Below are 23913 nucleotides of genomic sequence, written 5' to 3'. Positions count from 1 at the left end.
AACCACATTGATAAGAGTTAACGTTCAGTACTTTAACTCCGCCGCATTTTTTCGCCTGTCCCAAGTCAGAAACTTCTGGCCTCTGTATGTCTTATTTTGTTTTCACCTCATATATAGTTCATTTTTATGTTACCTGAGTCTTCCGAGGATCCGCCACACTGTGTATAATTATGTCTTGTGGCCAGCTGAAGCCTGTCTTGTGGTGTGGTGGTTTCCTCGTCGTTAATTGAAGACCAATGTGGCCTTGGGCTAACATTTTCATTTCGGTGGGTTGTCGTCTCTTTGACATATTCATAGGTAGAACGGTACTATTTCTCTTTATTTTAGGTTGGCCTTTTGTGTACCTTACTGAAGTATATACTTTCGGACACTGTGATTGGACAAATCGTGCTGATACCCAAAATGTTTCATTAATTCCAGGCTCTAACGTTATTATACTTTTAAAAAATTGCATTATATTTTTTGAAAACCTTTTTATATAAATATTATGATCTTTTAAAATTTGTGTGCCATTCGCAGAAAAAGGGGGAAGTTAGACCCAAAACTTCATCTGCCTAAAATACCAAAGAATCGAGACGGTTATGATATGACTTTGATCACAATTTTAGGTATGGAAATGGAGATATGACTGGAAAAAAGTCAGTTTATAGCTCCGTCGGTGTTTTAAAAGGGTGATTTTTTCAAAAGTTCAAATAGTATCGTTCTACCTTCACTGGTATACTTATTATCGTTCTACTTATCTCTGTTGTCGGAAAAGACTTCTGAATCAGTCTGGTCAGGTCACAGCTGCCAAATTATCTCAATCTTGTTCATAGTAGTGATAGATACCTTGTTTATATATTATAACACTGATACTAAAATAATCATTATAAATTTGCGAAGACCGACCATCAAAATGTATGTGCTTGTGCTACTTCTTGCGATGGGCTTTGCCAAAGCAGCTCCTTCTGAATTTTGCAAGGATTTATTTCCAATATCGGGACTTTCTGACAATTTCAATGAAACGATCGCTCATGCTATTCATTCACTTTCTGTGGAAGGCTTGAGGTTGTTCGATCCTTCAGCTACCTCCATGAACCATATACCGACTGTTAACCACGATCTAACCAAACCCAATAAGGTCTTACCATACGCTCCATCAAATCCCGTCGGCCATGACTTTGAGACCGACACCATGAACATTCTTGATTCAATTCTGTCAAGTCTTGGCTCTAATGATGACGGACTTGGGCCAAACTGGTCCGCCATAGAGCGAGTTGCTCACACATTCCATATGTGGGACTTATGGATGAAGGTAAGTGCAAAATATATTGTCATGTACATGGATGTTGTTCGTAAATTGCATGTTTTTTTTTCTTGTGGAATTTATTATGCACACGTAGTTCTTGAGTTTCAAAATGAGATGACATCAAATTCAACATTGTCGATAATTACATAGTACTGTCTGTAGATTTATAGTCTTTGCGACTTCCAACGGCTCGACCCTCAATCAATATATGTTAACTAGACATCTGATTTCAATTTTTAGCGTTCCGTTATATGCATACCCATCAATTGCAACATATATACTAATAAAATATGGGATTTTTTAAGTAGTACTCTAACAAGAATCATATAAATTCTGTAATATGTGATACACCCCAAAAAAAGCTATACATTTTTATTTTTCTGATTAAGTTGCTTTATGGGTATATATGATGAAATGAATAATCATTCATTCTATTCTGTCTGCTCATACAAGATAATTCACATTGAAAATCCAACGGTTTCTACAGTATTTTAGTGTCATTCACAGAGTTGTCTCCCGTTATTTTGAATTCTACAGTGCATTCTATATATTAACTTATATCTCTTATGAACAAGTTTCTATGAAAACACGTTTTTTTCTTCTGTTTACTTAAGGATTTTAAACAAATATAAAAAATATGTAGGCTTTCCAACCATGTATCACATTTTGCATAATGTTTAGCCGGATTGCTACTTAAGTGCTTATTTCACATAAATACAGTGAATACCTACATTTCTGGCTGCATATTAATTATTTTCATTTCAGTTTCGTTTTGTTGTTTTGTTGTTTTCAAATACTATAGCTGTTGACTTCTGTTGCTTTTGCGTTAGTTTTTTTTAATATTTGTTTGTTTAGTTATTATCAGATAATACATAGTGTACATGTAATTCATTTTAAGGGTTTTTCATCACACAGGTCATTGTACCAAGAGTTAGTAGGATATTTCGTAAATGCTATTACGCACTAAATGGATATGTAGATAAAAATATAAAGTCATACTCATATATAAGTAGATTGAAGTAAATATTATCAAAGGGAAAATACTTTATGTATAATATTTCTTAAGTGAGTGCACTAAATTCTTTTACAGATTTTGAATAATGCATGGAAGACTGTAAAATCCAATCCTCCACATCAGGAAGTCTGTAATTGCCTCTTAGACGTCGGTAACAATGGCATTACAGCAGCCGTTGGGTGGGTGGCTAACCATTACAAGACCGGAACACCAATCACCCTTTTAAACAGACCCATTCCAAAACTTGTAGACGCTAAAACCTGGGCGGTATGGAAAGATCGTCTTCTGCACTATTACACTGACGAAGCATTGAAAGATGCAGCAATGTATCTTCATTGTGCAACACAATAAATTTATTTCAATGCTTCATCTTTTTTTTTTATCTTTCTCTCTGTTGTAAATTGTTCTATAGTTTGGTTCCGATAGACTTTTGCTGATCATCAATACACCTTCGGAAAAAAATGTAAACATATTAATCACTACTGCTTATCAACTTTTTATGCTACCTGTTTGAATTGCAATATTCCGGGATCAATTAAAGGTTACCACGCCTCAAAGTTGGTTTTCATCGGAAATGCGGTCTGCGCAAAGGTCGTGTCCATTGCGGCCATTTCAAATTTCCCGGAATCTGATAACTGCTATCTGTTAAATGGACTTTGAACTCCCCTTTGTCTAATGCCTTAAGTTTTATCATCATTTCGGCTATTCGCGTTTCAAATTTCCCGGAATCTGATACTGCCATCTGTTAAATGGACTTTGAATTGCCTTAAGTTTTACCATCAGTTCGGCTATTCTGTTATTACCCTCTGGTATTAATCCTACTACTCATTGGTCAGTTTTTTGTTGTTTTTTTTTTCCGACGCAGTTGGTATAGCTTCGTTTCTTGCCCTTTGACCTTAAGACGCTCTTCCATGGTAACGCAAGTAATCTAATCGCAACTCTGTTTCCCGATTGGCCAAATACAAATAAATTAGTGGCATTCGAAAAAAACTTAATCGAAAATTGAAGTGAATAAGTAAAAAAGAACAAATTTCACTGCATCAGCTATCCTTTTTTTGGATACTTGGTACTTGTTTAACATTGATTAAAGATTTGTCCATTCTTCATAAGTTGTTGACAGGTCAAACGTTAGAGATATAGTTATACAGGTGCGAGGTCAAAAATGTTGTAAGAGTATTTCCCCCATTTGGTTTTCATTTCCTTTCTTTAGTGTGACATCACGTACTGTCAATAGCTATTTTGTTACCAATTTGCCACAGAAATGTAGGACAAGGATCAGAGTCAAAATGCCATGGCATCAAATACAGTTCTATACGTGGAGTTATGATTTAATCAAGTGAAACAATGTCGAACAGTAGTGAACATGTACATATGTACGTGTCTACTACATTTTATGACTCTAAAATTAAAAATGATTGTATTATTTTCTAAAAACCCTCATATAAATCCGGAAATCTGCTTTCCTTTGTCCGGAAAGATTTCATTGAGTGTCAGTTGGTCAATATAGACCTTTACGTAACTCTATAAAGCCTCTCGACAGATTTCTGTGCAAACGCACGACTATCAATAGATCCTAACTGTATAAGTAACTAATTTGGAGGAGGGCTTAGATTTTGCTCCATAACTTTCCTAAATTGGGCCCACCTCATACTCTTTTCACCAAGCCAAGTGACCTTTAATCCGTGTCTTTGAAGGCCAAGTTTGTATCCCCCAATTCTTGCTACTGCTTTTTTCAGCCCAGTGGATGACAGAGGAACCAACAAACCAAATATTTTTAGAACCAGCAAACCACAATTATAAACAAAAATATAAGAGAAAATTCTAAGACAATTAATGAGTCATATTTAAAAGATAGAATTCAAAAATTCAATCGAATGTATTTTGTTTAGGCTTTTGGAGACCAGTACTGATTCCACTTATATATTGACTGTGGAAAAGGCATAACCTCTTATTGAAAGAAATGCAAAATACTGTACTGTAACAAATCTGACACTGGGGCGGGCCAAGTATTAGAGAGGCCATTTGATATGCGATATGAATTCAAGGTTTCAAAGGCGGAGTTCTAAGTTTACCAAGTGTTGGATGCCATGGATCTGTCAACTAAAACATTCAGTATCTACATCTTTCAAAGATGGTTTGGTATTTCTGTTTTCGCTGCATCTGCTGTGAGGCATAGATGGTGAAACCGCTGAAAATAACAACGTGATAAAAAATCAGCCAAATTATTAAGCTTGCCCCTTATGTGAACTGCTTTCAATAAAATATTAAACTGCAGGGTACAGAAAACAAGCTTTCTCACTTTCATCACTCTTTTTGATTTTGACGACTTTTGTTTATAACTGTCACATCTGCTTCATTGTCAATTTTAAAGACAATTTTTTTTGTTTTTAAGGTCAGAACCTCAAATGGATAAAGCGACTACTACTGGGAATAACTCTAAAAATGTAATATTCGATAAAATACCATCATCAAACCATTGCCTTGGCAAGCAGCTTTGAGCCCATTTTCCAAATAAATTCCGAAACCTTTGTCTTCCCTCCTTGCACTGTCAGTGAACAGCTCAATAATACCATTAGAAAACCATATACCGTCAAGCATGACGGTGATGCCATTGTAACTGTCCAAAAAGGAAATCCCGAATTTTGTGGTGTGGAAGCTTAGCTTGGTAAGTTACGTCAATCAATCGTCTGCAAAAAGCTATACTAAGAGCAATTACCTGACAAGCAAAATTTAAAGAGCCTATCAAGGACTAAAACTCTCTCAGTGTGACTTTTTAGACTTTATAAACATAAGCAATGACTGACGGATATTGTTCAGCTTGTCTTCTGGCAGTAGCATCTGCATATTTATTGTACCAAATTCGACCCCTAAATATTAAAATCTCAGTTGGTTCTACTGTTTTGTCTTCTGCTAAAGAAAACGCCCCATGACATACACAAATCTCTGACTTTGTCTAGTGTAATCTGACATACATTAGAATGGGCTTCACCACCAAATAAAAATCATCTAAGTAATGGAGAATGTTTTCGTTTTTTGACATATCAACAGTAGCCCAATGAAATGTAGAGGAAAATTTCTCAGAGTGAACAGCTAATAGAAGCTCACTGTGGTAAGCAACGATCAAAATAAAATTGGTCTTCAAAACTGAACCCTAATAGGTCAAAGTCAGTAGGGGCAACTCTCAATAAACGGAAAGCATTTTTTATATCAGTGTTTGCAAGATTTCCTCCAACACCCATTCGTTTGATCATTGACACAGGGTCATCAATACTTGCATATTTTACTTAACACATCTGCTCATCAATAAAGTCATTAACAGAGTTACTTTGCGGATATGAGAGATTGTGAATTAAGCGGTAATCTCTATTCATTTTTGGTGTTAAGAAAATAGGAGAAACTCTGAAATTTGGGAATGGAGATGAATCAAAACTCTGACAAATTGTACATTTTCAATAACACTTTTGGAGTTTTTGTTTATTAATGGCAGACGAGGCCCAGAGTAATCAATTTAAAACCAAACTTTATAATTTCATTTGCTAAATGTTTGATTGGATAAGCATAAGATATTTTTCAACCATATCAACATTTATTGGTGACACACCAAGAGCATATAAATCCTCATCTCTTCTTACAGGTTGACAATGGGTGGTCTCCAAAACACCTGAAACGTTTGTGAGCAAACTTACAAGATTGTCCGTATGAGCATTTATTGTTGGGAGCCAAATTAAAATTCTTGCATGTTCGTTGAGGTCTAGCATCCTCGTTCAGTGGTTGAGATACTTTGTTTTGAACTGTATACCTAGACAAGTCATTGTTTGCTGAATGAGACACATGTTTTGCAAATATTTGAAGAACTCTTGTCCCTTACTTTCATACTTTTCTAGCATAATATCCATAAATACAGTAAATGCAGAGGTCCATATACAATGCATGTAACTATATTCGATATTCTGTCTTATCTAGAGGGGGTTACTGTAACTTGACCACCCTTAATAGACAAATCACCTTCAAATTGTGAGTCAGGGGCTACATGCAGGTCTCTGCCTGCTTTCAACAGTAGGGTCATGTCTTCATACTCTCCTGACCAGATTATTTCTTTAAGTTTTAATGGTATATGTGTAATAACACTATCAAATATGCTTTTATGGATGGGGAGGCATGGGAATGAATATGAATTAGGCAGTTGTCTGAAATAGTTGAGTGAGAGTCTTGTCCATGGATATTCGACTCTAAATTAATTAAAGTGGACTCTCATTAAACCTACCCATAACATTCTGTGAATCACATGACTGTACTGGGATCGGTCGTCGACTGAGAGTGTGCGGTGTGTTGGGTCCTGATTACCTTTATACCTCCTGTTTACAAATCAACTCGTCGCCAAAGAATTCGGATTCTGTTTCAGTACAAACCTACATGTATCGTTGAACCCCACTAGGTCAAAAGATCAAGATTTTTTCTGACTCTATTGTTCGGGCGTCTAAATCATCATAGGAATAAACTAAATGCATATATAGATCTAATCATTTTCTCAGCTCTCCAATGGTATCACGAAAAAATGCGGTACCACTTACGGTTACTGAGTTATTAGATGAAAAATATGTACCCCTACCCAACCGAAAAATCGCTTCAATTGACATATTTATACTGCTAAAAATGGCTTTCTCAAATTAATAAACAGACATGAATTTAACCCCAATTATCTTTTATGAAATTTAATCCTTTTCATCATAACATCTTAAGTAAAGCACTCATCTTATAGTCATTGAAGTAGTGTAATGATGTTTATAATTTCAAAAGATCTTTACATATCTCATTTACTTGCATTTCTTAAAATTTCACCAGTTCATTTTTAGGTTCATGTATTCTTTACTTGCATTTATTAAACCACAAATTATGTAAAACAGTAGCTCATTAAACCAATATGAACGTGGAGTATACAAAGATGCAAAATGATTGGCCAGCAAAATGTAATGTGAGGGAAAAGGACACCAAGCGGAGCAAAGCTAAACATGGTATGTAGATGATTTTTTTATTTACAAAGGGAGGGTACGGGGAAAGGATTTCCCCCTATTTTCAGCTGGTGAATAAAAAAATGCACTTAGTAACCATCGGGTAGTAATAACATTTCTGCGAAAAATTTGTAGAAACCTTGGAAAATGTAGAATGGGGAAAATTTCTTTCCCCGGTCGAGATTTTCAACATGCTCAAATCTTAATTTTATAATTGAGGACTGAGAAGAAAAAATAATCAGGAGGAGAAGCAATTGGTTTTTTCCCATGATGAAGGTGAGTTTGAACCACTCATTACAGAAAGAGAATCTATGTTTCAAAAGTGTACAACTACAAGTATGCGGATGCACCAATACAAGTACACGAATACTGATTATTTTCGTTATACAATTTCTCCGTTTAACGTACTCCTTTTTTATCGATTACTAGACTTGTTTCAAAAAATTGCACGAAATTCAAAAAATCAACAAAAAGGGGGTTGAAACCCGCAAACCACCATAGATCCTCCACAGCATATTGTTCCACATTTCACTAGCCAGACAGACACATACTGAGACTTACATTGATGTATTTTCATGTGTACCATCACAACTAAACTGCGGTGTGTAGCCAAATGTAAATGTTCTTCGAAACATATTCCCAATTCTAATGTAAGAAATGTTGCTAACAATGAATTTGTAACATCTGCAAATCTAACAAATGATTAATTTCAACGAATCAAAATGTAGCTTCGTTCCGGAAAAGTTGGAGTACCACAGCGTAACTCGAACGAAATCAGTATAGAAAATTCAAGCATGGCCAAAAATACATTCGACGGAAAATCGATTCATGTATCTCCTATTCTCTGTAAGAATCAGGCATTGAATGAATCAAGCAAGACTTTCCACGAATTCTTATTTAAAACGTTATCTTAAATATGGCATTTTTTTCTATATTAGGTGTCAGTATTTCGAGGCATTGCAATTTCTTCATCAATGGGAGATTACTCACCTTTCTACTACTTTGACCTCGATTTTCAGCATTTTCTGCCATTATGGGCTCATAGTTTATGGTCTTTTGAAGACGAATTGACAGTTTTTTCGTCAAATAATTGTCTTTTTTCTGAGCATGATCCATTGTTTTTTTTTTAATTTTTACGAGATTCTAACACTTAATAGTACGCCTATTAAAACACAAACACATACATTTTATTGACGTCAATTAATAATTAAATTCATTTCCACGATGAATTTCTATAACTGTTTTCTTTAGGTGGACTATGCAATAGTAAATGCAAAAACCAGTTCTGGAAAGGATACCTTGTCGGGTTATGTACAGGAACAGCTGTCTTTGTTGTTATCTTACTCATCATGAACAATGGCGGAGATCACAAAAACAGCTGTTGTAAGTTCTTATTCTTGAAGTTTGTTTTTCGAATTCGACACCATATATACATGTAAGGTTAAAAAGGGGACAATTATTATTGATTTTTGAAATAATGCATTTAAGTTTACTTAATTGGCATCTATAATTTGTGTAAACGTTCTTTACAATATACACCATCATCCATTTGATGTTACAATGAATTAAGCATTTGCTATTGTAAGAGAAAAAAAAGGAACCTGGATTGCTCACCTGGTTCTTTTTTTGTTTTTTGTTTTGCATTTAAAGGGCATTGACTCTAACAAAGAGTCGTCTGACATCTTTGATCCATGAAGCCTTTTGTACATATAGGCCTCATAAGGATCATTCATCAATAATTGAAGGTTTTGTTTCTGTTTATATGTGTATAGTCATCAAGATATTGGCTAAAACTGCAAACACACTCGACATGTTTCGCCTTTCATGGACAATAACTCTAATAAGGAGTCATCCGACAACTTGACCTTTGTAGAGTTCTTCAGGTTCAAGATGGAAAGCTGCAATAAAAGTTTCCGATATCGCTTATGGGTTTTTGAGATATATGTAGAAATAGGTGACTTGACCCATGTGGTCTGAAAAAGCAACGACGGTCATGTTTTACGCTTTATCTATATAGTTGACACAATCTTAAAAGAACATAGTACCCTAAGGATGCTGGTTACAAAGTTTGATAATAATCCACTGAGTGGTTTCAGAGTAGAATATTAAAAAAAGTTTTCGACGTCAAACGACGACATGCGACGAACGCCAGGTGATGGCAATAGCTCACATGGTTTATGGACAGGTGAGCTAAAATGTAACTGTTACAACCCTCACATTCCAATAAAGACAGCAAAAAAATCCTGGATTCTACATGGTCATACATGAACGAATACCTAATCGATTTCTCTAAAATTCCCCACTGTGAAACGTTTCTTTAACAAAGTATTAAAAATAGATTTTCATCTTTCAGAAAAGAAGAACAATTTAGTAAATTTAGCATCTTTCAGAAAATAAGAATGATTTAGTAATCTTAGGATATAGATTTAATGAATGCCTCATTTATCTTTATTTTACATGTACATTGTGATAAAGTGTGTACAAATTTAACATCTCAGTCATTACAAATGATCAAAACACTGTTAATAATTATTGCTACATGTAAAATATTTGGCTTCTTCACCAAATTGAACTTGCAAATCCATTTCGTCTTATAGTAAGTAAAGAGGTTATCTTCAGGAAAGAGGTTTTCCCTTAATTCAATTTCCATAACCTTATTAATAAGAGCTGTTTTATATTATACATTTGTAACTGGACAATCCAGAAGGAGAAGTTACATTTTACCTTTCTATCAAACAATATTGTAGAGCAGCACATTAGGCAAAATTTAATACAGATGGTCATTCAATCAAGAGAAGACTTACTCTTTTCCCTGACGTTATATATCTTATTCGTCGTAAAATATATTGCATTTCTGTAATATCGTTGATGTCCGATTTTACAAAATTACACTTAAACAATTATAATGTGTATTAACAATATGTCTAATTAGTGCATTTACCATTACAGTGAATTTACTTCAAAATTTTCAATCAAAAAATTCAAGTTTCATGAACATTACCACGAAAGTCGAGACCACATTCGTCACCACGGAAGAGTCATCGGCACCACCACGATATGCATCAACATCGCCATCATACCTGACAACTGAAAAGCCTTTTATGTTGCATACATGCAGTGCACAAGGTACTTATTTATTATATATGTAAACAGTCCCCTAAAAAGATTCGGATTCATGTGCATTTATCAAAGGTCTTTGCCATATCAGCTGTATTGAAAATAATTGGTCAGCGACGATCAACTGATAATGAAGTTCGGAACATTTGACAGAAGTTATGGACCTTATAATCACAGCAGCACTAACATGATATGTAAAATGTGAACCAAAAATATGATTTCCTAGCAAAACAAAAAAGAAAAAAAAAGAAAAGAAAAAAAACATCAGCACGATAAGAGACCTGGGTCCAATCGGTTACATGTAGTCATGAGAGAGGATTACCGCGCATTTCTCCGTGTTGCCTGGAATCGTAAAAAAAATCTATTCTGTGGATCGATTCAGAAACTCGGACATCTTTGCTCCCAAGTGTCTGAAACTGTGTGTGGCTGTATATAATGATGCTTTTTTTCAGCACATTCGGGAACATATGATACTTTTATGCCGTTTGATTCTCTACGTATTTATTTAGTTCTTTTGAGTTGTATGATTTGTTCTTCGTAAGTTTTCCCTGTGAAAGTTTAGCCTTTATTCTATATAGATTGAATATCGACAACCTAAAATCATTGAGTTATCACATGTAATATTTCAAATCATTATTATATTGAAACATTGCTAACTTAACGCTGGTCCATACACTGTTTTGGACTTATTCTACAAGTTTAAAATGAAACTAGAAAACTGTGGGTAATGCTTAATAACTTGATACTCCCACCCCCCCACCCCCACCCCCATTTGATAACATATATCTTTAAACATCCATATTGATTTGGATCTGAATCTAAATCTAAGTGCACAATGGGAATATGCAATACAGATTTAATGAAAGTTCCATTTAGTTCCATTCAGTTGTGTAAAAGGAGTAACGGATAAGTAATGCCCCACATGTCCCCATATTCATAAATGACGAAGTCCATGTTTTGATACGAGGAACACCTTAAATGATTCGGATCAAACTCTAAAATAGGAGGTGCACAATTGGAACATGTGGTAAAGTTTCACCCCCAACACCGTATACTGCAAGTTTGCAAGTGGGGTATAACTAAATAACGCAAAATCATGTTAGACAAAATACGCACTATATGTAATATATCCGGAGTATTAATTTTAGGAGGAAAATATATGTACATGTAAGTTATATACTCTGTCTCTCTTTTTGTCTTAATTTGGCGTTATTGTTGAAGCTGTGCTGTTTCTTTTTTTATCTATTTAGGAGGTTGTACTAATCCTCCAAAGTTACACGAAGGAACAGAATGTATATATGAATCGAAAGACGGGAGAGCAGCTGCTAGATACACAGCCCTGGCGAAAAGGGATATCGATACTTTTGAGCATTGTCCAGTATCTGTTTGCCGTGGAAACAACAACTGGGGTACTTTTAATATTTCATTTTCGTGTAAGTAATGTCATAATTTGATTAGTATGTCTTCCAAATGGTTATTATTTTTATCATTATTATTATTATTATCATTATTATAATTATAGAATTGATAAATGTGTGTTATCATGGGCCAATATGAACTAATGACCCAAGGCAACGAGGAGTTTCAGACTTAAAGTCAACTTCAAGTAGAAATATGTTTTCCTCTGACCGTGTTTTGATTTACCCTAAAGTAATTAACAAGATATGTAGTGCTGCGGACAAGTCTCAAAAAGTGCTTTAGTTTTCGAGTTTAATGGGCCTAGAGGGTATACGGCTATGTTATATGTCAATGGAAAGATAAATCAATGCAGTTTTTGAATATCCTTCTTTTTAAACTGAAAAGTGGTAGTCTAAGAGTTTTCTGTTATTTTGCATTAATTAGAGGTGGGGTCAAAGATCAATCGACCTAAATACTCTTTGATAAGTAATTTAACTGAAATAATTTATTGTAGGTATTAGGAAACAAGTAACATGTAAAGGTAACATGTATAGAATTTCAAAAATGTAAAAAGGGACTCTTTCTGTTGAACGTTGACTATTTAATCACAGAACAAAATTGCCCCTAAACATGGTTGCATTTTAGTGCATTTTCAAAGATTAAGATATAAAAGATACCGTAGAATATTATAATGTATATCTAAATATTCTTTACTGAGTAACAAATAAAATAAGCACAACTTTCTCGATTCGATTTGCGACATGAGCTTTACAAAATATGTTAAAGGTGCAAATTGTCGCATATTTTAAGTACTAATCATACTAAAATTGTAAAATACAAATCATTTTCCGGACATCCTGTTCTGTTTCCGAACTGTTGGTACAACAAAAAAGCGTGAATATTATCAAAAGTGACTTATTTTTTGAAATGATCATTATTTTTAAGCAGATAAATAAAATATTGACATATTTCTTTTCTGTTATTCAGTAATCGAGTGCTCAACAATGTTCGTTTTGAGAAAATTGGAAGGAAGAACAGGATATCCATAGTCAAGACAAATCACCACTAATACAAAAAATCTCATAAGAATAACATATACAAATTTAAAGAATCAACTAGCAAGCCAGGCTTGATAAAAAAGGTGGTTTGGACCAGGTTCAATGGCAGGATATTAATATTTTAACGCCTTTTTTTCTGTTTTTCATTAAGCGCCTGTCGAACTGGTCTTATATAATTGGTGTGAATCCGGTTTAAACAAAGGAGGGAAACTCTGGCATTGCTTAAAAGTCATCTACATGTAGTATGTGACGATGAAAAAGAGAACGTTACAAAGATTTTTTGTAAATGGATTAATTCAAATGAAATCGGCTTTTACTATCATATAGACCGATGAAAAGTTCCCAAGTTATGAGTTGCTTATTTACGATTCCTAGATTTTACGTTACGTTACGTTCTTCGTTAGACATGGGTTACCGTCCTGCCCTTCCATTGTGTGAAGGGAAGGGGACAAGACCGTCACCCTAGGGTAGCAACGATGCTTTTACAGTTGTCCTCCCATATTCAGTTTCATTCTTATTGGTATTTAGATTATAACAAATCAGTCAGAGTGAACCATAAAGTGGCTCACTTATTCATTCTATGCCCGACAATTAAAACTATAGCATTGTAATTGTTCAAAACAGCTTATCTACTTTGTCAAAATATGATAATAGAAGTAACGCACAATTCAATGCACAAATCACTTACTACAACTGCTCTGTACATGTAAGTTTACGTCGCAAAAAGGGAAGTTTAGAACAACTAATAGACAGTAAATATACAAGCGATAGATTGTTTCCCTTGTTTTTAAACGTCTTGATCAGAGCTCCCCTCTCATTTTTTTAATATTCTTGATCCGCTCCTGGCCTGGACAAATATTTCCTTTGAACTAATATTCTATAACAACTATGTTACCATTGTGTCCTATTCATACAGCTAATAAAACTTGTGTCTTTTTGAGAGGTAAAAAAATCTTAGAAGATTTTATTACGTCTGAGCTTCTTTCTTCTTTTTGCGTTAGAATTTTTACAAATGAATCTGGTTTCTTTTTGTCAACTCGTTCAGTATAATCCGTTCAGAGCAGCGGCAGACCCAGACGGGGTGCATGGGATTGGCATCCCCTTTTTATTGGAAAATTTGTCATTTTCATTTGTAAAATTGACAAAAAAATTGTTAATAATATCCTAGTACAAACACACACCCTTTTCTGAGGAACTCCGGCTGGCACCCTCCTTTATACAGTGTGGATATTGCATTACAAGCATCAGTCTGGCGCACAGTCAAGCACCATAAGACGTAAATATTGTCGTAACATATATGTACATGTTTGCACATGCCCCACTGCGAAGTTAAAAGTTTACAGTTTATGTATTGTCAACTTTATTACGAAATCCAGCCTTATCATAAACCCCCCAAGTCGCATTTTTTGTTTGATAATCCCTGATACAAGGTTAAATCTTTAAGACTTTATTTGAAGTCCAATCATATAAAGACAACTGTAAAAAAACATGTATGATTTTTGTATGTACAAAAATAAATCTCAAAACCATAAGTCTTTTCACCAAAACGTAAAGTAGACTCACTACTTTACATGTGTGTCTGTTCACAAAACAGTCTGGAAACTAGACAAATTGTCCGGAAACGATTCCGTGCTATACAATTTTAGTACAATTATTAGTTTAAATATGTGAAAATTTGCTACTTCAAACTCACTTTGCAAAGCAAATGTTGCAGATCGAATTGAGTACGTTGTGTTTATTTTATTTGTTATTCAGTAAAGCAAAATATTTAGATAAACATTGTAATATTCTACGGTGTCTTATCATCTCTTAATCATTGAAAATGCACTAAAATGGAACAAATTTTAGGAGCAGTTTTGTTCTGTTATTAAATAGTCAACTTTTGACGGAAATCTTCCTTTTCACATCTTAGAAATTCTATACATATGATCTTTACATGTTACTTGTATTCCGTTACCTACAATGAACGATATCACTTATCGAAGTGTATTGGGGTCAATTGATCTTTGACCCCTCCTCTAATTAATGTAAAATAGCAGAAAACTCTACCACTTTTCAGTTAAAATATTGATATTCAAAAGCTACATTGATTTATCTTTCCATTGACATATGATACAGTCGTATACCCTCTAGGCCCATTAAAGTTTAAAAAAATCCTTAGCCTGAGCACTAATGTGCCCGGTTAAACAAAGCTAAAAAAAAGATTTTCCTTGAAATCTCAGCTCACTGACAGATTTCGACCAATCAGATCATTTTAAATTTAAGATTTGGGGAAAACTAGGTTTTGAGGAGACTCTCAACTTGAAATTTTTAGGAAACCCTTATATTACATTGTACATTAACATCACTGTGGCGACATAATATTCACGTTTTATAGCTGGAGAGTGCTACACCAACTCAATGAAAGGAGGTGCTGTGTATAAAGGGAAGATTACCTGTACGGTAACGGGACGAAGATGTCAGAGATGGGATAGGGACTATCCGCATAAGAGAAACATGAAGCTTATCCCCAAAAACTTGGATGATCTACGTCATAATTATTGCAGAGACCCTGGTGATGCAGGCAAAGTTCCATGGTGTTATACAACGGACCCTAAAGTTCGATGGGAATTCTGTCACGTGACAAGATGCTGAACGAAAGTATACATGTGCACATGAGTATATATGCGGCCGTTTACAAACATGTAAGATTTATGAAACAGTAATATTACCACACCTAACATTTTTCGCATATAAACCACATTTTTTGTCAACTTACATGTATTTTTTTCTCGGTATTTTTTACTTTTATTGTATAATTATATGTTTTCGTAATTGTTGGCCGGTAATGTAATTTTGATATTAATAATATGTTTTATATCATGTATGATATTTTTGTGGTGTTTCAATGATATGTATTAAAGAAGATATTGATACTGATGGTATTTTGACAAAAGAGATGTTTTTGTTATACCACTATTGTTATCACCATATATCAATGATCGTCGTTTTCTACAGGAAACCAGAGAAATGGTGGCATAATTTTGAATTAGATTTTAAGATTTTATGAATTGTTTGCATAGAAACCTTAAAACTCTTTCAGATCGTAGCTTAATTTATCATATGCATTGTTCCCTTCTTTTAGAAATGGAGAAATGGAGTCCCTCCCAAATACTCAGAACTTACATTTATACAACATTTAAAATTGACTCGCAAAATAAAGGATTTGCCAGGTTTGTGAATGAATGGGTCCGAATTTCACTCACACACACAAAAAAACCCAAAAAAACAAACAAAAAAAAACTGTAAGTATTTTTGTTCTTTGTCTTTTAGACTGTCATTATAGGAAATGGACAATGCAAAGGCAAATATTCAACAGACAAAGTGACATGGTTGTAAATTTCATTATTCGAATGTTTACTCTTTTTTAAATTGTTTTTTTATTCAAATGTCGGATATAAATGGAATAAAGCAGAAAAAAATACTGCCACACGCCTCAGTCAGTTAATCAGCACAGCCAAGTTTGTTTGCAGCTACACATTGTACAATAGCTACATGTACAAGGAATTTGTATCGTTGTAATCCGCACTGCGAAGGGTGTAGAAGGTTAGCGAATGAAGTTATATAATATTATGCTGATCAAATTGGAATTATATACATGTACTCCTCCTGGATATACCTGTCGATCTAATACCATATTCCAGATAAAATGTCCTCCTGAAATCCGGAAATCTGCTTTCCTTTGTCCGGAAAGATTTCATTGGGTGTTAGTTGGTTTATTAAAATGTTAAATAGAAGTAATTGTGATACTGTACAGTCATGCACAACCTTTACGTAACTCCGTAATCATATATAAAATATAAAAAGGTTTTTCGATAGATTTCTGTGCAAACGCACGACTATCAAATAGTCCATGGGCTGGGAGAGTCCATCTTGCATCCACATACAACAACAATCAGCAGTGTCTTTACAATTTTCAAGTACCTTTATACTCCTATTTACGAATCAAATTGTCGCCAAAGAATTCGGATTCTTTTTCAGCACAAGCCTATATGCATCATTGAAACCCACTAGGTCAAAAGGTCAAGGTTTTTTCTGATTCCTTTGCTCGGGCGTCTAAGTCATCATAGCAATTAACTAAATATAGATTAATCATATAGCCCATTTTCTCAGCTCTCCATGCAATGGTATCACGAAAGATGCGGTAACACTTACGGTTATTGAGTTATTATATAAAGAATGTACCCCTACCAAACCGAAAAATCGCTTCAATTGACATATTTAAACTGCTGAAAATAGCTCTCCCACACTAATAAACAGACATGAAATTAACCTTAATTATCTTCTTTTATGAAATTTAATCTTTTTCATCACAATATCTTGAATAAAGCACCCATATAATTGTTATTGAAGTGGTGTAATGATGTATATAATTTTAACAGATCATCTTTACATATCTCATTTACTTGCATTTATCAAAATTTCGCCAATTCATCCTTTAGATACATGTATTTTTTTACTTTATAAAACCTCAAAATTTGTTAAACAGTCGCTCATTAAACCAATATGAACATGGAGTATACACAAATGTACAACGACAAGTCAAAAAAATGTAATGTAAGGGAAAAGGACATCAAGCGGAACAAAGCTAAACATGGTATGTAGATGATAATTTATTTACAAAGAGAGGGTACGGGGAAAGGACTTTCTCCCATTTTAAACTAGTGATTAAAAACTGCACTTCTTAACTATCGGACGGTAATTTATGGTTATAACATTTTTGCAAGAAATTTGTAGAAACCTTGGAAAATGTAGAATGGGGAAAATTTCTTCTCCCGGTCGAGATTTTCAACATGCTCAAATTTTAATTTGACCATTGACGACGGAGAAATAACCTTAATCAGGAATAGAAGCTATTGTTTTTTCCCATGATGAAGGTGAGTTTGAACCAATCAAAAGAAAGAGAATCTATGTTACAAAAGTGTACGACTACAAGTACACGAATGTACAACTATATGTACACGAATGCTGATTATTTTCGTTATTATTTCTATCCAGTTTCTCCGTTTTACGCATCCCTCTGTTATCGATTACTACACTTTTTTCGAAAAATTGCACAATTTTTGTTTTTAAAATCAACAAAGAAAAAATGTGTTCAAACCCCCAAACTCCTAGTTTCACCACCGCCCATTAATCCATATTTCACTAGCCAGATAGACACATACTGAGACTTACATTGATATATTTTCATGTGTACCAACAAAAGTAAACAGTGATGTGTGTGTAAATGAGTATAGCCAAATGTAAATGTTCTTCGAAACACATTCCCAATTTTAAAGTAAAAAATGTTGTTAACAACGGAAGTGTACCATCTGCAAATCTAACAAATGATTAATTTCAGCGAATCAAAATGTAGCTCCGTTCCGGAAAAGTTGGAGTACCACAACGTACCTCGAAGGAAATCAGCATATAAAATTCAAGTGTGGTCAAAATATATTCTCTGTAAGAACATTGGATGAATCATTGTTGAAAAAAGCAAGTTTTGTCCATGAATTCTTATTCAAAAAGTTATTTGAAATATGACATTCATTTCTGTATTAGGTGTCAGTATTTCGAGGCATTGTAATTCTTTCGTCAAAGTGATATAACTCACTTTTCTTCTACTTTGAACTCGGTATTCAATAGACCATAAAATATCAGCCCACAATGATTGTCAAACTAATGCGTTTTTTTTCTGAGCATGATCCATTATTTATTTTTAAATTTTACGCGATTCCAACACATTTCAACACTTAATAATAAGCGTATTAAAACACAAACAAATACATTTTATTGATGCCAATTAATAATTAAATTCATTGACTTTCAAAAAGAATTACTATAACTGTTTCCTTTAGGTGGACTATGCAACGGTAAATGCAAAAACCAGTTCTGGAAAGGATACCTTGTCGGGGTATGTACGGGAACAGTTGTCTTTGTTGTTATCTTACTCATCATGAACTATGGCGGAGATCACAAAAACAGCTGTTGTAAGTTCTAATTCTTGAAGGTTTTTTTACGTATTCGATGCCATTAAAGCCTGGTATGTATAAAGTTGAAAAGGAGACAATTATTGATTTTTAAAATAATAATACTTGGAATCCATGATTATATGTAAACTACTTACATTTGTATACACAAATATTACTGTCATGTTCTAACAATATACACCATTATCCATTTGCCTTTTGTACATGTATTCCTTATCATAAGGATCATTCATCAATTGAAGGTTTTTTTCTGTTTATTATTGTTATCAAAATATTGGCTAAAAACTAAAAACATCAAGTTTTGCCCTCCTTTCAAGGGCAACAAGTCTAAGTCGTCCGACAACTTTGACCCAACGGACCTTTGGTAGAGATCTTCAAGTTGAAGATGGAAAGTTGCAATAAAAGTTTCCAATATAGCTTATCGTTTTAGGGATATATGTAGAAATGGGTGACTTGACCCCAGTGGTCTAAAAAAGCAACGGCGTTCATGTTTTACGTTACATCTACATAATCGACAAAATGTTAAAGACAAAACTACCCTACGATGCTGGTGACCAAGATTGGTAATAATCCACTGAGTGGTGTCAGAGAAGATGTTCAAAAATGTTTAAGCGATAGACGACGAACGTCATTGGACCGATTGTAAAATGTTTGACTATAAATAGTATTGCAAATCTGTTGTAATTACACATGTCACTATAATAAACAATCCACTTACTATTTTAATCGTCGTAGAATCTAGTACTTTACTGTAATATTGTTGCTGTCCGATTTTATAAATTACACTTACATAATCATAAAGCGTATCAACAATATGTCTTATTAATGCATTTACCATTACAGCGAATTTACTTCAAAATTTTCAATCAAGTAATTCAACTTTCCTGAACATTACCACGAAAGTCGGGACTACAGTCGTCACCACGGAAGAGTCATCGTCACCACCAAGATATGAATCAACATCGCCATCACTCTTGATAACAGAAAATACTTTAATGTATCATACATGCACTGCACAAGGTACTTATTTATCACATATTTAAACAGTCTCCAAAAGACGTTTTGGGATTCATGTGCGTCTGTGAAAGATCTTTGCCACTTTAGCTATATGGAAAATAATTGGCCATCGACGATTTACTGATAATGAAGTACGGAACATTCGGCAGAAGTTATGGACCTTATAATCACAGCAGCACTAAAAATAACATGTTTTTTCAGCACATTCGGGAACATATGATACCTTTATGCCGTTTGTTTCTCTACGTATTTATTTAGTTCTTTTGAGTTGTATGATTTGTTCTTCGTACGTTTTCCCTGTGAAAGTTTAGCCTTTATTCTATATAGATTGAATATCGACAACCTAAAATTATTGAGTTATCATATGTAATATTTCAAATCATTATTATATTGAAACATGTCTAACTTGACGCTGGTCCATACATTGTTTTGGACTTATTCTACAAGTTTAAAATGAAACTAGAAAACTGTGGGTAATGCTTACTAACTTGATACCTTCACACCAATTTGATAACATACATCTTTAAACCTTCATGTTGACTTTGGATCTAAATCTAAAATAGAAGGTACACAATGAGAATATGTAATAAAAATTTAGTAAAAATTTCATTCAATTCCATTCAGTTGTGTAAGAGGAGTAACGGATAAGAGATGCCCCACATGTCCCCCATATTCACAAATGACAAAATCCATGTTTTGATATGAGAAACACCAAAAATCGATTCGAATCAAACTCTCAATACGAAGTCCACAACTGGAACATGTGGTAAAGATTCTGTAAAAGTTTCATTCAATTTAATTTAGTCGTGTAAAAGGAGTAACTGATAAGAGATGGGTCACATCTGTTTAACGGAAGGACAAACGCACAAACATTTCTAGGTCACATGGGAGGGGGTAATCAAATAAGTTAACGCATATCATGTTCGACAAAAAGAACGCGGAATATAAAATCCACCGCAATAATATTTTTTTTTATTTATTTAGGAGGTTGTACTAATCCTCCAAAGTTACTTGAAGGAACAGAATGTATATATGAATCGAAAGACGGGAGAGCAGCTGCTAGATACACTGCCCTAGCGAAAAGGGATATCGATACTTTTGAGCATTGTCCAGTATCTGTTTGCCGTGGAAACAACAACTGGGGTACTTTTAATATTTCATTTTCGTGTAAGTAATGTCATAATTTAGTATGTCTTGCAACTGGTTATTATTATTATTATTATTATTATTATTATTATTATTATTAATTTCATTATTATCATTATTATTTTTATTATTATAGAATTGATATATTAAGTGTTTAATCATGGGCTGGTATGAAATAATGACTCAAGGCAACGTGAAGGTTCAGACTTAAAGTCAGCTTTATTGTATGCTATTTATGGTTCAGTTTTTGTGAGGGATTTTTATATTATTCTAATAAAGAATAGAAATTCATAGGTGCTAAAATGACAATTATATACAATACTATCTTCCTGTGGGAGGTATTAAAGTGCTCATACTGTCTGTCCGACTGTTCGATCGTCTTGAAAAATGAGACAGGGTGATCTATAAAACATTCTTTATCGCACAGTTCGATTGTACACCTCCTAGAATACCTGACCAATGGGCTTCCTATGTTTCTTGGAAGAGAGGACTGGTGTATTATGTAACTATACATGTATCAAGTTTAAATATGTTTTCCTCTGATCGTCTTTTGTATTACCCTAAATAAATTAGCAAGATGTGTGCCCGTTTAAAAAAAGACGACATGAGATTTTCCTTGAAATCCTTCCTCAGCTCACTGACATATTTCGACTAATCAGATCACTTAAAATTGAAGATTTGAGGAAAAAACAGGTTTTGAGGAAATTCTCAATCTGAAATTTTCATGAAACCCTTTTATTACATTGTACATTATCATCACTGTAATGACAAAATATTCACGTTTTATAGCTAAAGAGTGCTACACCAACTCACTGATAGGAGGAGCTCTCTATAAAGGGAAGATTACCTGTACGGTAACGGGACGAAGTTGTCAGAGATGGGATAGGGACTATCCACATAAGAGAAACATGAAGATTATCCCCAAAAACTTGGATGATCTACGTCATAATTATTGCAGAGACCCTGGTGATGTAGGCAAAGTCCCATGGTGTTATACGACAGACCCTAAAGTTCGATGGGAATTTTGTCACGTGACAAGATGCTGAATGAAAATATACATGTATATGTGCATGAGTATAATTATATGCGGTCGTTTACAAATATGTAAGATTTATGAAACAGTAACCTAAACTGTTAGCATATAAACCACATTTCTTGTCGATTTACATGTACTTTTTTCTCTGCATTTTTTACAGTTATATATATCATTTATATAATTTTCGGAAATTGTTGGCCGTTAGTTTAATTTTGATAATAATAAAATTCTACACATCATGTACGGTATTTTTGTGGTGTTTCAATAGTATATGGTATAGCAGATACAGATACTGATGGTACTTTGACAAAAGAGGTGTTTTTGTCATACCACGATGGTTGTTGCCATATATTAATAATTGTCATATCTTCAGGAAACCAGAGAAGTGGTTGGTTGATTTTTTTTTATTAAATTTAAAGATTTTATGAATCGTTTGCATAAAAACCTTAACACTTCTTCAAATCTTAGCTTAATTTATCATATGCATTATTTTCTTTATTTAGAAAAAAAAACATTGATTCTCCGCAGAATACTCGGATTTTCATTTAAACAATATTTCCAAATTAACTCGCAAAATAAAGGATTTGCCAGTTTTGTGACTGAGTGGGTCCGAATTTCACTCACAAAAAATTGTAAGTATATTTATTGTTTGTCTTTCAGACCCTCATTAAAGGGACTTGACAATACAAAAGTCGATATTCAACCGACAAAGTGGCATGGTTGTAAATTTCATTATTCGAATGCTCATTTTTTCCTTTAAAATGGTTTCTTGTACAAATGTACGATATGTCGAAAATAAATGGAATAAAACAGAAAAATACTGCCTCACGCCTCACTCAGTTAATCAGTACAGCCATGTTTGTTTGCAGCTACACATTGTACACTAGCTACATGTACAAGGAACTTGTATTGTTGTAATCCGCACGCGAAGGCTAGAGAAAACAGTTGTATAATAATATTCTGCTCATCAGATTGGAATTATAAACATGTTCTCCTGGATGTACCTGTCGATCTAATACCATTCCAGATGTAAGTCATCTTGTTACAAGTACACGGGATGTACAAATGTACTTACTCAAGCAATGTCAAGCTATTTAAGTACGTCTATGTCTATGAATCGGGCAAATGTGTATAAGGTGTGTCACATAAAGAAATGAAACGCAGAGATTGTATTGCTTTACCTTTTACCTCATAACATCCAGAATCAATAATTAAAGAAGTCTTAAGATATTGTTTAGTCATCTAGTTAGTTGACCTGCACTTTGAAACAATGGCGGAAAAATTTTCCTACACTTTTTCCCTATATAAGCAGTCAAAAAATATCGACGTCACAAATGTTTCAGGATATAATTAATATTGAATATATTAATGACCTAATTGGGAAAATGGTGTGCCATCCATTATCTGGAACATAAATGATAAAAATATAAAGTAAAAATAATGCTCAAAACCAAGTTATTAAGTGTCAGCCTATGAAAGAATCAGTCAGAGGGTAAAACATGGCTTAATAAATCCCAAAATTTTGAAAGTGCAATTTAAATATTTGCATCATCAGAATCAAAGAAAAAGGACAAAAATTTTGGTAAATTGAGTTATAATTTCATTAAAATGAACTGAAAATGAACATCTCAAAGGCAGATACATGTAAAAACATGTAACTCTATCAAAAACCTCATTTTTCAGACATTCTATGAAAAGATTTCTAAGCAAATCCAGTGATACAGAGATCAAATAGTGGTCTTTTCAAATAGAAAAATCACCCTTGAGTGAAATTATATTATCAGATCAGTGGGTTTTTGACATGCATGTTTCTGATATTTT

General features: G+C 33.8%; 3 protein-coding genes across 5 annotated transcripts; all 3 read left to right on the top strand.

Annotated features, from left to right (window-relative positions):
* The first annotated feature begins 825 nt into the window (after nt 1-825).
* On the top strand, nt 826-2670 carry LOC148628272 (uncharacterized). The gene is made up of 2 exons (XM_088585358.1): nt 826-1294; nt 2379-2670. The coding sequence occupies exons 1-2, from the start codon at nt 896-898 to the stop codon at nt 2652-2654; spliced, it is 675 nt and encodes a 224-aa protein (XP_088441484.1). The 5' UTR covers nt 826-895; the 3' UTR covers nt 2655-2670.
* A 4405-nt stretch (nt 2671-7075) lies between these two features.
* On the top strand, nt 7076-15809 carry LOC148628271 (plasminogen-like). 2 transcript variants are annotated; one of them, XM_088585338.1, is made up of 5 exons: nt 7080-7315; nt 8564-8695; nt 10262-10438; nt 11680-11862; nt 15263-15809. In XM_088585338.1, the coding sequence occupies exons 1-5, from the start codon at nt 7225-7227 to the stop codon at nt 15517-15519; spliced, it is 840 nt and encodes a 279-aa protein (XP_088441464.1). In that variant the 5' UTR covers nt 7080-7224; the 3' UTR covers nt 15520-15809. The 2 variants fall into 2 exon arrangements, with proteins under 2 accessions (XP_088441472.1, XP_088441464.1); XM_088585346.1 differs by lacking the exon at nt 8564-8695 and having other exon boundaries at nt 7076-7315.
* A 138-nt stretch (nt 15810-15947) lies between these two features.
* On the top strand, nt 15948-22160 carry LOC148628270 (uncharacterized). 2 transcript variants are annotated; one of them, XM_088585326.1, is made up of 5 exons: nt 15948-17521; nt 18762-18893; nt 19737-19913; nt 20895-21077; nt 21846-22160. In XM_088585326.1, exons 1-5 carry the CDS (start codon nt 17431-17433, stop codon nt 22100-22102), a joined length of 840 nt encoding a protein of 279 aa, XP_088441452.1. In that variant the 5' UTR covers nt 15948-17430; the 3' UTR covers nt 22103-22160. The 2 variants fall into 2 exon arrangements, with proteins under 2 accessions (XP_088441452.1, XP_088441443.1); XM_088585317.1 differs by having other exon boundaries at nt 15948-18366.
* The last annotated feature ends 1753 nt before the right edge of the window (nt 22161-23913 follow it).

Source organism: Perna viridis, chromosome 1, assembly GCF_037379345.1.
Source record: "Perna viridis isolate PV_CMFRI_1.1 ecotype Kerala chromosome 1, ASM3737934v1, whole genome shotgun sequence".
In the NCBI taxonomy this organism is placed as follows: Eukaryota; Metazoa; Mollusca; class Bivalvia; order Mytilida; family Mytilidae; genus Perna; species Perna viridis.
The sequence above is the reverse complement of the archived record's forward strand: the minus strand, read 5'-3'. Positions and strand labels throughout refer to the sequence as shown.

Bases quoted from the DNA above. Each gene is read 5' to 3' on its own strand.
- LOC148628270 (XM_088585317.1), top strand. From the start codon at position 18,252: ATGATTAATTTCAGCGAATCAAAATGTAGCTCCGTTCCGGAAAAGTTG. The intron at 19,914-20,894 runs GTACTTATTTAT...TTATTTATTTAG, and splicing joins TCATACATGCACTGCACAAG to GAGGTTGTACTAATCCTCCA. The intron at 21,078-21,845 runs GTAAGTAATGTC...CACGTTTTATAG, and splicing joins TTTTAATATTTCATTTTCGT to CTAAAGAGTGCTACACCAAC.
- LOC148628271 (XM_088585338.1), top strand. From the start codon at position 7,225: ATGAACGTGGAGTATACAAAGATGCAAAATGATTGGCCAGCAAAATGT. The intron at 8,696-10,261 runs GTAAGTTCTTAT...TTACCATTACAG, and splicing joins AGATCACAAAAACAGCTGTT to TGAATTTACTTCAAAATTTT. The intron at 10,439-11,679 runs GTACTTATTTAT...TTATCTATTTAG, and splicing joins GCATACATGCAGTGCACAAG to GAGGTTGTACTAATCCTCCA.
- LOC148628272 (XM_088585358.1), top strand. From the start codon at position 896: ATGTATGTGCTTGTGCTACTTCTTGCGATGGGCTTTGCCAAAGCAGCT. The intron at 1,295-2,378 runs GTAAGTGCAAAA...ATTCTTTTACAG, and splicing joins TGTGGGACTTATGGATGAAG to ATTTTGAATAATGCATGGAA.